This window comes from Balaenoptera physalus (assembly GCF_965194825.1).
Source record: "Balaenoptera physalus genome assembly, chromosome: X".
Lineage (NCBI taxonomy): Eukaryota > Metazoa > Chordata > Mammalia > Artiodactyla > Balaenopteridae > Balaenoptera > Balaenoptera physalus.
Genome location: NC_138903.1, coordinates 43,699,755 through 43,714,377, shown reverse-complemented (window position 1 = coordinate 43,714,377; position 14,623 = coordinate 43,699,755). Strand labels below are relative to the sequence as shown.

At 51.1% G+C, this 14,623-nt stretch overlaps 1 protein-coding gene across 1 annotated transcript; it reads left to right on the top strand.

The window, feature by feature from the left end:
* Positions 1 to 2,773: 2,773 nt before the first annotated feature.
* On the top strand, positions 2,774 to 14,623 carry SYP (synaptophysin). The gene is made up of 7 exons (XM_082446637.1): positions 2,774 to 2,863; positions 4,035 to 4,100; positions 5,298 to 5,422; positions 8,130 to 8,325; positions 9,040 to 9,231; positions 10,423 to 10,753; positions 12,999 to 14,623. The coding sequence occupies exons 1-6, from the start codon at positions 2,828 to 2,830 to the stop codon at positions 10,747 to 10,749; spliced, it is 942 nt and encodes a 313-aa protein (XP_082302763.1). The 5' UTR covers positions 2,774 to 2,827; the 3' UTR covers positions 10,750 to 10,753; positions 12,999 to 14,623.

Genomic DNA, 14,623 nt, shown 5'->3' with positions numbered 1-14,623 from the left:
GAGGGTCTGACCTAGGGTCTCCTCCCAGCTCTCAGAGCAGGGGTTTCTCATTTGTCTAATTTGTGTCAATTGAACCAGGACTGAAATTTGAGGGAAGCCAAAATAGGAGACTAGGACTCAGAATATAGAATTGCACTAGGTCTGGAAACAAAGGCTTGGAGTGGTTGGGCTGGTGTATTGTGCGAAAGTAAGTCATGGACAGGGTAAAGAGAGTGAAGGGAGATTGTTGAAGGAGGAGGTGGGATAAGCCACCTGAAGGCAGATGATGCAGACCCTTGAATGCCAGGCCCCAACCCCTGGGATTTTTCCTGAAAGCAGTGGGGAGCCATGGGAGGGATTTGAGCAGGGTAGTGACATAGTTAACTTTGCATTTTAAATAGATGCTCTGACGGGTGTGCTGAAAACAGATGGGAGGAGGAAGAGACTGGAGATGCTAAATTTGGCAGGAACGATGGTCGCCTTAGCCAGGGGAGGTGGCAGAGGAGATGGTGAGAAGTGAGTAGATTCCAGAGATGCGTGGAAGGTAAAACGAACCATTTATTGGGCCCTGTGCTAAGTGCATTACAGTGATTATCTTGTTTAAGCAGTGCAACAATCCTATAAGTACCATTTTAAATTATTTTACCTGTCCAAAGTCATACAGGAATAAATATTAGAGGTGAGATTCAAATTCAGGCAATTGAATGCCAAAACCCATGCTCTTCCCCCGAAAAGGCAATAACTGTGAAGTACCCATTACATATTCAATATTTGTGTGAACTTGAGTGTGAGTGTGTTTGTTTAAAAAACAAAAAAAACATAGGTATACATTCAGATGGTTCAAAGTTCAGAAGTACAAAGGGGTATAAAGTGAAAGTTTCCCTTCCCTCTGGAGGCAACCAATGTTATCAGATATCTTTTATATAGTTATAGGATGCTGTACTGATAAGTTAGCACAGTGGCTAAGAGTAACAGGTGCTGGAGCCAAACTTCCTGGGTTCAAATCCTAGTTCCACCACTTACCACCTGTTCAAATCTTAGTTCTACCACCTACCAACTGTGTGACCTTAGGAAAATTCCTTCAGCTCTCTGCACCTTAGTGTAGTCAGCTATAAAATGAGGATAGTAGTAGTACCTGACTCATAGGGCTGTTGTGAGGATTAATTGATTGATTGAGTGATGGCTGCATTGGGTCTCCGTTGCTGCACGCGGGCTTTCTCTAGTTGCAGAGAGCAGGGGCTACTCTTCGTTGCAGTGCACAGGCTTTTCATTGTGGTGGCTTCTCTTGTTGAGGAGCACAGGCTCTAGGTGCGTGGGCTTCAGTAGTTGTGGCACATGGGCTCAGTAGTTGTGGCTTATGGGCTCTAGAGAGCAGGCTCAGCAGTTGTGGCACATGGGCTTACTTGCTCCATGGCATGTGGGATCTTCCCGGACCAGGGATCAAACCCGTGTCTCCTGCTATGGCAGATGGATTCTTAACCACTCTGCCACCAGGGAAGTCCCTATTGTGAGGATTTAAATGAGTGATATATGGGAAGCTCACAGAACAGCCACAATTTAAAATGTTAGCTATTCTCTCTATAATTATGATATAATGCTTCCCTTCTCTTTGTACACAATTCCCACATAATTTGGCATCTTGCATTTCTTACTTAACTAAGTATCTTGGCTATCATTACACAGCTCCATATTATTAGTAATGACAGCTACATAGTAGTCCATTTTGCGGCTCTACCTGAGTTTTTTAAACAGGCCGCCAGTAATGAGCATTTGGGGAGTGTCCACACTTTATAAACAGTGCTGCAGTGTATTATCTTATACATACCTCTTTTAGCACATGTTTGAATCTCTCTGTAAGACAAATTCCTAGAAGTGTAAATGCTGAGCCACATATATGGACTTATTAGTTTGCTACATTTTGCCAAATTACCCTCTACAGAAGTTATACCAATTTAACTTCCACTGGCAATTTATGAGAATGCCTGTTTCTGGCCAACTGCTAATATTGAGCATTATCAAACTTTTTTATATTCATCACCCTCAAAGATGAAAAACAGTGTCTTAGTAGCTTTTATAGGCATTTCTTTTAGTATGAGTGAGGTTGAGCATCTTAAATTCCAGCTGTATTTATCCATTGGGTTTTGCAACATGGCAATTGCCATTGACCTTGGTGGGCCTAGTTTTAGTAGCATGAAGGAGGCATAGTCCAATTAAGAGAGGACTGAGGAATAAACAGGATGCAAAAAGTTGAGAGTTGGAGTAGGCAACACTTTGACTAAGGAAGAGCGAAATAGGGGAAATGGTTGGAGGGGGAGGGTTTTTTTTTTTTTAAGTGCTTAAAATGCAGATGAGAAGAAACTCTCAAAACCCTGAACCATGTTTAAATTGCAGGGACTTTGGGTACTGCCAATAACTAGCTGGGCGACCTTGTACAAGTCGCTTAACCTCTCTGGGGACTAATTTTCCTCACCGGTAAAAATGGGGCCAATAGTCCCTACCACGTAGGGATGTTCTAAGGCTTAAGTAAGTGAACACATTCAACAGTTCAGCAAACGGCCTGGCAAATTGTCCTACTGTAGGACCCAACGGCCCACCTCCCCAGATCTCTCGCTGTGTTTTCAGAGATAACGATCTTCTGACAGCATTTTCACGGTTCCAGCCTGCGGACTGGAATGGCTGCCTACGAGGTTTAGACACGGCCGCTGTGCGCAAGCGCGCGCGGCGAGCGAGGCGGGGGCGCGAGGGGCGGAGCTGCGGCCCCCTGGGCTGTTCCGACGATCGCGCACCGCCCCCGCCGCGCCCCGCGCCCGCCCTTGCTAGCAGGCGCCTCCCGCCCCCCGCATTGCTGATGCTGCTGCTGGCCGACATGGACGTGGTGAATCAGGTACGCGTTCCAGCACCGCGGACAGAGCCCGCCGCTGGCCGGCCTCCTCGCCGGGGTCGCAGCGAATCCGCCGACTCTACGAGGTGGTGGCCAGAATCCTAGCAGCGGACACCCGGTCCCCGGCGCTGGGGCTGGGGTCTGCGGCAGGCGAGGGGAGGAAAGGGGAGGTGGAGAAAAGAAGGAGTGCGCCCTTTGCCGCAGCGAGGGCCGTCCTCACTGCCGCAGCGGGGGCCGCCAGGAGCCAGTTCCTTACGGGCGACCGGGGAGGAAGAGGGGTCTTGGAGCTAGGGTATAGGCAAGGAGGGAGGGGAGGGGAGAGTGGAAGGAAGATGGGGGGTGCTGCAGATGAGCTAGGAAATAGAGCGACAGAAGGCGTGGGGGCGGGGGTGAAGGGGAGGGCTGACACCTGCCCCTTCCAAACAGAGATGGTACCCTGGTAGATGACCACCTCTTCCCCCAGAGCAGACCAAGGGGGACGATCGGTTTCGCTTCTCCCAAACCCCTAGTCTCCCTCCCCCCAGCACATATGCAGTGAAGCCATGTCCTAGCCCTCCTCCACCTTAATCAAATCAGTCCAGATCCTCTCTGCCATCGAACTCCTCTTCACCACCTCAGAACCTCGCCCATCTCTAACCAGGACTAACCCCTCCCCATCCTCATCACCTCAGACACCCCACCACCGTCATCTGACTCACCTTTACCGCTGCAGACCCCTCCCCCACCCTAGCAAACCCGACTCCCTCCCTGTTATGACTCACCTTCACCATCCAAGACCCCTTCCCCCACCCTAATGAACCCCAACTCCTTCCTCACTCTCTCCACCGGATCCCCTTCACCATCTGACTCACCTTTACCATTTCAGACCTTCTCCCCTTCCCTAACTAGTCCTGACTCCATCCCCATCTTGCTCACCCCTGACCCCCTCTGCCATCTATCTCACCATCTCCCCAGACGTCCCCACCAGCCCTGAACCCCGGGGACCTTCTCTCAGAGACCCTGAGCTCACACCTTCCCCAAAGTGTCACTTTCTCCTTTTCACCGCCTCTCCAAACGTCACTCCCTCCCGGAGATCACATGCCTTATCCCCAGGGGTCATTGCCTGGTGGCCTTGTCCCTCACCTCCCTCTCCATCCCCAACAACCCCACGCCTCCCCACCGTTTCTCTCCTCAGCTGGTGGCCGGGGGTCAGTTCCGGGTGGTCAAGGAGCCCCTCGGCTTTGTGAAGGTGCTGCAATGGGTGAGTGTGGTCTGGGCTGTGGGGAGAAAGAGGGAGGTAGTGGGGTCCGGAAGAGCAGGGATGCAGGAGGGATAAGGAGGGAGGGATGGATGGGGGGGGCAGAAGGGGGTGGGGGAATTGGGCTCCTGGGTGAAGTCCCAGGGGGTTGGGGCCAGAGAACAGATGGGCTGTGATGTGACGCCACATAAGGCCAAGGGTACCCCCATTCTGAAGTGGAAGATTGCGACGTCCTACTTCCTCTCCTGAGGTGAGAGAGGGGCAGGGGAGGTGGAGACTGAAGCTGGTTGCTGCAGGGAGAGACGAAAAGCCAGAGAAACCCAGAGACAGTGAAGGAGACAGAGAGAATGGGAGATCAGGAATGATGGAGACAGAGATGGAAATACCAGGAAAAAAGTGATATGGAGATGGGAGAGAAACAAACAGAAAGAGACAAAGAAAAGGGAGACAGAGAAAGATGCACAGAGAACAGAGATGCAAAGAGAAACAGACACAGGAAGAGAGGAAGAGAAATGCGGTGGGGGAGAGAAAGAGACAGAGGGAGAAGAAGAGACCCTCCGGGAAAAGAGAAAAGGAGAAACTGATAAACAGAAAGAGAGGCAGGAGGGAGACAGAGAGAGCACCGTAGAGATAATGTCAGAGACAGAGCAGGGAGATAGAGACAGATAGACCAAGAAACAGAAAGACACACACACACACACACACACACACACACACACACATTCAGAGAGAGAGAGAGAGAGAGAGAAGAATCAGAAAGAGACACACATAGATACTAGAGAGGCAGAGAGAGAAACAGATACAGAAAGACAGAGACATCTGAGAAAGACAAAGACACATTGAGAAACAGAGACAGAGAGATACCGAGGGAAACAGAGACACAGAGAACAACAGAGACAGGCAGAATACAGAGAGAGACAAAGACAGAGACAGAGAAATAGACTGAGACAGAATAAGGGGAATCAGAGCATTATTGAGAGGTAGAAACCAAGAGAGACACTGGGAGAAAGACTGGAAGAGATAGCCACACCCCTCTAATCAGCTTGTCCTTGGGCCTCGCTGAGCCCTGATTAGGGGGTGGGGGTGGGGACCAGTCCATCTGCTGCTGCCTATGCTGGGCCCCGATCTGTCCAGAGGAGGGCAGCCCCATCCCACGTGCACACAGGCTCACCGTGGCCATCCCCATCCCTGCTGCCCAAGGTCTTTGCCATCTTCGCCTTTGCCACATGCGGCAGTTACAGTGGGGAGCTCCAGCTGAGTGTGGACTGTGCCAACAAGACCAAGAGTGACCTCAACATCGAGGTCGAATTCGAGTACCCCTTCAGGTGTGCCCCCACACTAGCCCACCCCTGGGATCCTGACAGACCTGGGATGGGGGTGGGGGTGGGACCGGCCAACACCTCCCCCCCAGCGGCTCCTGCCCAGCCCCCACCTCGGGAGACCACACCCACTCAGGTCACTGCACATGCACTGAGCACCTACCTTGTGCCTGGCACTGCTCTGGACATCTAGGACACGTGGTGACCAAGACAGGCATAGGCTGTTGCCCTCTGGCTGTGTTCTAGTGAAGAGGAGGGGCAGGAGACTGGCAATAAACAAGATTCAAAATTTTATATATATATATATGCACACATATATATATCCTTAAGGCAGTAGGTGCTCAATTAATGTTAGCCAATATTATTATTTAATTCCCATTCGTTCATCCCATACACATGTTTTGAGAACCTACTGTATGTCAGGTACTGCTGAAAGTGCTGGGGATATAACAGTGAACAAAACAGACCAAGCTCCCTATCCTCATGGAGCCGACATTATAACAAATAAACAAATGAATAAAGAGGATAATTGCAGATTGGGAGAAATCCAAGGAGGGCATCTTCATGCAGGGTTTTATGATAGAGAATAATGGGGGGGTGCTGCTTAGCCATGGGGAAAGATTAAGCCCAATTAAACAGTTCTGGGAGTTATTGAGCTCATACCGTGTGCCGGGTGCTAGGTACACAAGAGTGAGCACAAGCAGGCAAGGTTGCTGCCCTCATGGAGAGGCTTACCTCCTAGGAATGGGAAGACAGAGACCCACAGACACAATTTCAATAGAGGCTCCTGAGGCTCCTCCACTACTAGGACAAATCACATAACTGCTCTGGGTCTCCATTTCTTCATCTGTAAAAGGGGATAATAATACCGACCTTAGAGGGTTATGATAAATATTAAATGAATTAATACTTGTAAAATGCTTAGCACAGTGCCAGGCACACAATAAGTGCTCCATAAGTGTTTGTTAAAATAAGGAAAATAAATAAGTTTAAAGGATTCAGGAAAGAGACCAGGGATTGAGTTGGAAATTAGGGATTTTTGAGCACTAAGGGTAAATGTAGGCTCAGGGGATCACCCAGGGTGAGAGGCAAGACTGAAGAGAAGATAGCCCAGCGCAGGCCCTGAGCAATAATCAAAAGAAAAGGGGGCACCAGGGAGGCGTGGTCTGAGAGGCTGGGGAAGGGGAGGATGACAACCAGGGATCCACCAGTTCACAGAAGCCAAGAGAGTTTGGGGAAGGAGTGGGAGTTGCAGCATGGGATACTGCTGAGAGCAGGCCCTTTGGGTATCTAGAAGACCAGAAAAATCTGTGGACCCCCCCAACTCCTCCCATGTCTAGGACCTCGGGTCCTGAGGATCTGCCCTTCACCCACAAGCCTCCCAGGGTAAAAAAATCTTTGCCCTGTGTCCCCCTGACCAACCCTGCCACTGCCCCAATAATCCTCCCCAAAGACCCCTCATTCCCCCTAGAAACCCAGAAACTTAAACCCAGATCCAACTCCTAGCTCCATCATTTAGCAGCCATGCAGCCCTGTGCAAGTAACTTAGCCTTGCAGAGCCTCGCTTTGTTCATCTGTAAAACAGGTATAATAATGCCTGCTTTAGAGAATTGTGGGGGAGGGTCATTAAATGAAGCAATTATGTAAAATGCTTAGAGGTGATCAATAAGTGTAAGCCCTTCCCTTAGGGCCTTTGCTATACAAGGGCACTGGCACCATTTGGATCCTGCCCCCCAACCTGAGGCCAGAGCTCTGGGACTTCACCCTGCTCTTTCTCTCCACACGCGTTCCTCCTTATGACCCCTCTTCCATCACACCATAGGAAAGGCCTTAGCCTCACATGCCTTCCCAGTCTGCAGCCGCCCCCCACCCCACACCTCACATACACGCATCCTGTTCCATCATCCCTTCTACCCTCCTGTCTTTCTATCTGTCTCCTCCTATTTTGTAGTCCCTGGGCTCTCCCCTGCTATGTACACATTTGTGTTTCTCTTGGGGACCTGAAGTGAGGTGGGGAGAAGAGTCAACATGACGTAGGGGGAAAAACACAGGGTTCAGATTCCAACTCTGTCATTCCTATACCAGCTGTGTGACTTTAGGCAAGTTAATGCGTTTCTCGGAGCCTCTGTTTCTGCCTCCATATACTTCATTTATTGAGCGCCTACTATGTGGCAGCACTGTTCCAGGCCTTAAGGGTACAACACTGAACAAAACAAAGGAAAAAGCCCTGCCCTCTTGTAGTTACAAAAAAAAATCAAGGAAAAAAGTAAAATACATGGTATGTCAGTTGGGGTATCACAGCTACAGAGAAAATGGAGCAAAGAAGGGGGCTAAGGAGTGCTGGGAGGGAATGGTTAGATTTAATTAAATAGATCAGGGAAGACCTCACTGAGAAGGTGACCAGTGGAGCAAAGCTTGAAGGAGAAGAGCATTCCAGTGCAAAAATCCTAGGGTGGGAGGGTGCCTGGTATGTTCTATGAATAACCAAGGGGCCAAAGTACCTAGGTTGGAGTGAGGGCTGAGTAATACCTATTTCACCGGCATGCTCTCAGCAATCAGTGAAATGTGACTGGTACACCGTAGGTGCTCGTGAATGGTTATTTCCTCCTCTTCCTGGGACCTTGTCAGAATCTGGGGGGGACCCATGACTGGGTGGGGGGGAGGGGAGGGAGTTCTTAGGGCCTGGGCCACACCTGCCCACCTCTCTCCACAGGCTGTACCAAGTGTACTTTGAGGCACCCACCTGCCAAGGAGACCCTAAAAATATCTTCCTCGTGGGGGACTACTCCTCATCAGCTGAATTCTTTGTCACCGTGGCCGTATTTGCCTTCCTCTACTCCATGGGGGCTCTGGCTACCTACATCTTCCTGCAGAACAAGTACAGAGAGAACAACAAAGGGCCCATGCTGGTGAGCTCCCACAGCCATTCGTATGCATACAGGGGCCAGGGGACATGGAACCTTGGGGACACAGCCATGTTCAGAGGCCACGTCAAATCCCAGACAGGCCCACATGCAAGCGGCCCTGATAACAGCCACACACATTACTGCTGCTGCTGCTATGAGCATCAGAGACACCGAATCAGAGTGACAGGGACACACCCACAGCCCACACAGAATCCCAGACACCTGGAAACTTGCCACCTCTCACAAAACCCTACAGTCTAGATGAAAGAAAGAAGCACACAGAGGTTCATTGTGACAGTCATGCTTGTCATCACACCACACAGACACACTGATTCCTACACAGCTGTACTCATACACCCTCATCCCAGACACAAAATGACACAAATTCCCACATTCAGGTAAAAGTGGAAAGACACACTACTTTCCACAGATTTGGCAACCATCTCACAGAATCCCCCCCACACACACCCACACCACATACCACAATCACACTCCCACACCCTCTGTCACATACACACACATGCACAGACAAGCCCAAGCTAGGAGGGCCACCTTCAAGTGAGTGTTGGGGGCTTCAAGAGCTGGAAAGGCAGGGGAGAGACAAGTCTCTTCTGGGAGAACCCCCTCCCAAGAAAGCCTGTGATCTGAGGAGGCCCCACAGCCCAGCATGAAGCAGCCCACTCACGGTGCCATCTCCCTCCCCCCTGCCCGGCCTAGGACTTTCTGGCCACGGCAGTGTTCGCCTTCATGTGGCTGGTTAGCTCGTCGGCCTGGGCCAAGGGGCTGTCAGATGTGAAGATGGCCACGGACCCAGAGAACATTATCAAGGGGATGCCTGTCTGCCACCAGACGGGGAATACATGCAAGGAGCTGAGGGACCCTGTGACCTCCGGCCTCAACACCTCGGTGGTAAGCCCTGGGAAGCTGGCTGGGCCAGCTGGGGAGGGTGGCTGGGAAACTTAGTCTGGCATGGGGAGTGGTGGAGAGAGAGAAAGAGAGGAGAATTCAAAGGAAATCTAAGAGGGCTCCCTGGAGGAGGCATGCCAACAACAGAGCCTTGTAGGATGAGATAGCAATTGTAACCACTGTGACACCACAGACTGTCCCCAAAAGGGGAACGTGAGATCTTCTGTCCAGTTAGGTTTGGGAGACCTGGATCACAGGCTCAGCCTAGTCATGTAGAATCTCTGGCAACTCAGTAAGAACCCTCTTGGGACCTGTTTCCTTATATGCAAAATGAAAGAATAACTTGAAATGTTTCCCGTATGGACGCCCCCTACTGGCCAGAGTCAGACTGAGCTCAAATCCGAGCTCTGCCACTTGCAAGCTCTACGACCTGAAACTAGTTACTCAGCCTCTCAGGCCTCAGTTTGAGCATATAAATTGAAAATAAGAGGTCCTGCTCCAAAGTTAAGTAGTGAACTAATAACATACAAAGTGCTTAGAAAAGGGCCTGGCACATGGTAAGTAGTATACAAGTGTTACAGATCCTCAGATTCCAACTCTTTTTTTGGTCAATTGCTGGCTACGAGATCTAAGCCACTTAGCCTCTCTGCACCTCAGTTTCCTCAGCTGTAAAGTGGAAATATTACTTCCTGTCCCCAAATTGAATTACATTGCATATATTTATACAAATATATATATATTTGTTTTAATATAAAAGCATATATTTATATACTTTATACATGGGTATTTATACATATATTTGTATATACATATATATGTGTATATATGCATCCATTAGTGGTATATCTACATATTTAATAAAAATTTATGCTTAACATTTTACTATATATTACAAAATTAGGTTTACTATATTTTGTACATGTATAAACGTGTATATAAACACATATATGTAATACTGATATATCTCAACATCCCCGGGAATCTGAATTCTAACACGCCCCACGCCCCCCTCCCCACCAAGGTGATTTTTGGGCACATTGACATTCATGCGCTGGGACTCGGAGGGTCGGGGTCTCAGAAACCACCACCCTCCGGGCGCCCGCGAATCCAAGCCCAACGCAAGCGGCCTCGATGTTCCCCGGGGCCGCCAGGGCAATGGGCGCAGGACGACAGCCGAGCTTTGTCTCCCCGCAGGTGTTTGGCTTCCTGAACCTGGTGCTCTGGGTCGGCAACCTATGGTTCGTGTTCAAGGAGACAGGCTGGGCCGCCCCATTCCTGCGCGCTCCTCCCGGCGCCCCCGAGAAGCAACCGGCGCCCGGGGATGCCTACGGCGAGGCAGGCTACGGGCAGGGCCCCGGCGGGTACGGGCCCCAGGACTCCTACGGGCCCCAGGGCGGCTATCAGCCTGACTACGGGCAGCCCGCCGGTGGCGGTGGCGGTGGCTACGGGCCTCAGGGCGACTACGGGCAGCAAGGCTATGGCCCTCAGGGTGCGCCCACCTCCTTCTCCAATCAGATATAGTCTGGTGAGTGACAGACAGGCGGGGCGGCCAAGGAGGGTTCATGAAAGGAGATGGGCGGGTTAGTGAACCAATAGGAGTAGGACACTGGCCGGACAGGTAAGGATGGGAATTTGAAGGAGCCAATAGAGAGGCGGAGCTACGTGCTAAGGGCGGAAAAACTAGCCAATGGTGGAGAGCAGAAGAGTGGTGTTTGAAAATGGGCAGAATGAAGAGCCAATGGGAGAGAGGTAGAAGTGCTGCTCTGAGAGAAGGGAGGGGAGAGAGAAGTGGGCAGAGCAACCAATGAAAGGAGGGAATAACAGGAGGACTTGCGTAGTGGGAAATCCGCTGGGGGCAGGAGCCATGGAGGGAAGAAGAGGTGGGTCTTAGCCAATACGTTATGATAAGGCCAACAGATGATGAGGGTAAACGGGCTTGGATCATGAAGGTCAGACAAGATCACTAATCCGAAGGAGGTGACAGATCTGCCACCTCTCCACAACCCTGGAGGCGAGGGAGGTGGTGTGGAATTTCAAAGAAGGAAAGGGCCGGGGCGGAGCGGGGCGGGGTGGGGGGGGGCGCATTGGAAAGTCTTGCCGGCCTTCTTGTTGGGCCTCAAAAGAGAAGCGAGATTTCCCTCAAATGTGAGGGGGGAAGATGGGGAGTAGAGGCAGGCTGATGGCGTTAGAGGGGAAAGGCAAGGAGGTGGCAACACATGGGTGGAGGTAGCTTCTGGCACTTGGCCAGGATGGAAAGGGCAGGGAGCAGTTTATCAGGCATCCCATATCTAATTCATTAAAAATTCCTGTTGGCTCTACCTTCAAAATATATCCATAATCTTCCCACTGTCCCCCTGGACCTCTTCACTGGTTTCCACCCCCATTCCCATTATATTCTGCTCATGGCGTGGGGAACGATCCTGTTAAATCCTAAATCACGCCACGACCCTCCTGTGTTCAGAGCTCAGAGCTCTACTGGGGCTCCCATCTCACTCAGATTCAAAGCCAAAGCCAAAGCTATGGCCCACGAGACCCTACACAATCTAGCCCCACCCCTCACTTCTCTGACCTCTCACCTCCAACCACTCCCCCGCACTCTGTTCCAGCCACACTGGCCACCTCCACGTGCCAGGCACAACAGTCCAACTTCACAGTCTTGGTACTTGCTTTCCTCCTGGAGTTTCACACCCACACGCACTGATAACCTTACCTGGCCAACTCCTTACAAGTCCCTTTTCTTACCTCTCCCTGTGCTTTTCTTTATCACAGTCTGTAATTATTAGTTTATATGTTTATTGACTGTCTCTTCTACTAGACTAGGGGATGTGACCATGACTAATTCACGCTACAGACACATCACCTAGAGCACTACTAATGTTAAGAAACATTTATTGAGGAAATAAAAGAAACAACATAGCATGAGACATTTTACTATCATTTTACTCTTCTCTGCTTAAAATCTTCACTTGATTTATACCTTATCCAGAGTCAAAGCTGAAGTCCTCACAGCCTTGTCTACAAGCTCCTACGTGACCCCATTACCTACCTCTCGGACATCACCTCCTACCACTCTCACTTGCTCACTCCATTGAAGCCCCACTGATCTCCTTGCTGTTCCTCAAACACACTAGATGTGGTCCCACCCCAGGGCCTTTGCACTGGCTGTGCTCCCTACCCGGAATGCTCTTCTCTCCAGTTATCTGCATGGCTCATTCCCTCACCTCCTTAGGTCTTTATTCCAATGTCACTTCTTCAATGAGGTCTTCTCTGACTACCTACTTACTACAGCAACCTTTCTTCCCCTACTGTCACTCCTAATCCCCCTCGCTCCAGTCTACTTTTTGTTTTTCCATTTCACTTATTATCACCTTATGTCCTACTAGATAACTTATTTATACATCATGGTAATTGTTTAAAGTCTTTCTCCCCTGCTACAATGTAAGCTCCACGAAGATAAGGATCTTTGCTCTGCTCAATATAGTTTACCACCAGTGAGGAGAACAGTACCCGTTAACAGACTTTTTTGGGTTGGGGGAAGGGGAAACCATAATTTCTTTGGTACCTAATCTAGTGGAGGCAAGGTATATCTTCCCAGCAGGGGCAGCTGGGATGAAGCTGACCCCAAGACTATAAGTGAAGGAAGAAGGAAGGAAGAAAGGGCATGGCAGATAGAGGGTGAAGCCAGGGCAGAGGCATAGCAGCCCAGCCCTTCCCTAAAGGCACCACCTGTGTCTGGACCCCCTCTCCTTTTGTATCTTTTGTCTCCACAGGTCAGTGCAGCCCGGGAGGACCCCGTTGGTAGGCAAGAGCTCAGGAGAAGGACTGCCCCCCATTCCCATCCCTACACCCCAGGTCTCCACCCCTCAAACCAGGAGACCCTTAACTGTCTTTGCTGTTTATATATATATATATTATATATAAATATCTATTTATCTGTCTGAGCCCTGCCCCCACTCCACTCCCCTTATGCATTAGGGACCCGATCTTGCATGGGCCCCTCTCTTACCCCTACCCCTTCCCCTTCATCCTTTGGCCCCTCTCTGTTCCCTGGCCCTGTGCCCTGAGGTTGGGGGGCTCTGTAAGGGGGACAGGGAGGAGACAGAAGGCTGTGTGGGGAGGGTGGGTGTGAGTTCAGACTCTCTCCCCTCTCTCCCTCCCCTCCTCCCCAACTCGGGCCTTGATTCCTCTAGCAATGCCTGAACAGGGGCCATTAGGGAAAATTCAACCCTGAAGAGAGGAGAAAGGCAGAGACTGGGGAAGCGTGGGACCCAAGGTGGTCTTGAAGAGGACCTCTGGAGTGGACGGGGCTAGTAAGCAGAGGGGTTGGGTTCCAGACATCCTGGATCTGGAGTCTGAAGAAGAAGGGTGCCCTACAGCATTCTAGAATGGGGCTTAGAAGGAGGCTGAGGGTGTGGTCCTAGAAGGGGTGGAGCTTTGAGTGAGGCAGCGGGTGGGCCCGCAGTGGGCAGGGGTTGGAGTAGGACAGGGTTCTACGGAAGGAGTGTGACTTGGGACCTGGACACTGGGTTTGGAAAAACGCTAAGGGCGTGGTTCTAGAAGGGGTGGGGCTTGAAGCAGGCAGTGGGTGAGGCCCCAGAGTGGGCAGGCCTTGGATTGGGACCAGAATCTATGGAAGAGGTGTGGCTTGGAACACTCGAGAGACTGAGTTTGATTCTAAAGGGGGCCGACCTTGGGCAAGGCAAGAAGTGGAGTTCTGGAATGGGCCAAACTTGGAGTGAGGTCGTGGTCCGGGTTCTAGACAGTTCGGGGCTTAGAGTGGGGCGTGCATGGTGGTTTCTGAAGGAGCAGCCCCGCCCCCGCAAAGGAGCAGTGAAGAAAATATGTTTTAAAGTGGGTGGGCTTGGCAGTGGGGAGGGCGAGGTGAGAGGCTTGGTCAGGAGCTGAGGGATGGGTTTTGTTAGGGGTAGGGGGGAATATCCCTGGCCAAGGCTGAGGACTGAGGTGGCCTGGGAAGAGATGAGAGATAAGACTTGGAGGGTAAGGGGTGGGATCCAGAGAGAGGCACCCCCCACACCCTTGCCAACCCCGAGGTGGGACAGCTAGGCAATCAGAGGACAGAGCCAAAGGGTCTGTGAGGCCGACCTACCCTTCTCCCCCCACCCCCCGGCCTCCTCCCTCCCTCCACACCCCCATCCGTCCCGGAGTGGTTGGAGGCCCGGTCTGGAGCCCCTATCCTGTACCCTCTGCTGTGTCTGTGACGTCGGTAGTGCCTGTGCTTGTGTGTTGCCATTTTGTCTGGCTGTGGCCCCTCCCCCTCCCCTCCAGACCCCCACCCTTTCCCGTGCCCTTCGGTATTGTTTGAAGACTCCATCCCCGAGGAGGAACAAATATGATTAATTCTTCTCCCCTAAATAAACTCCTCAACCACCTAGTC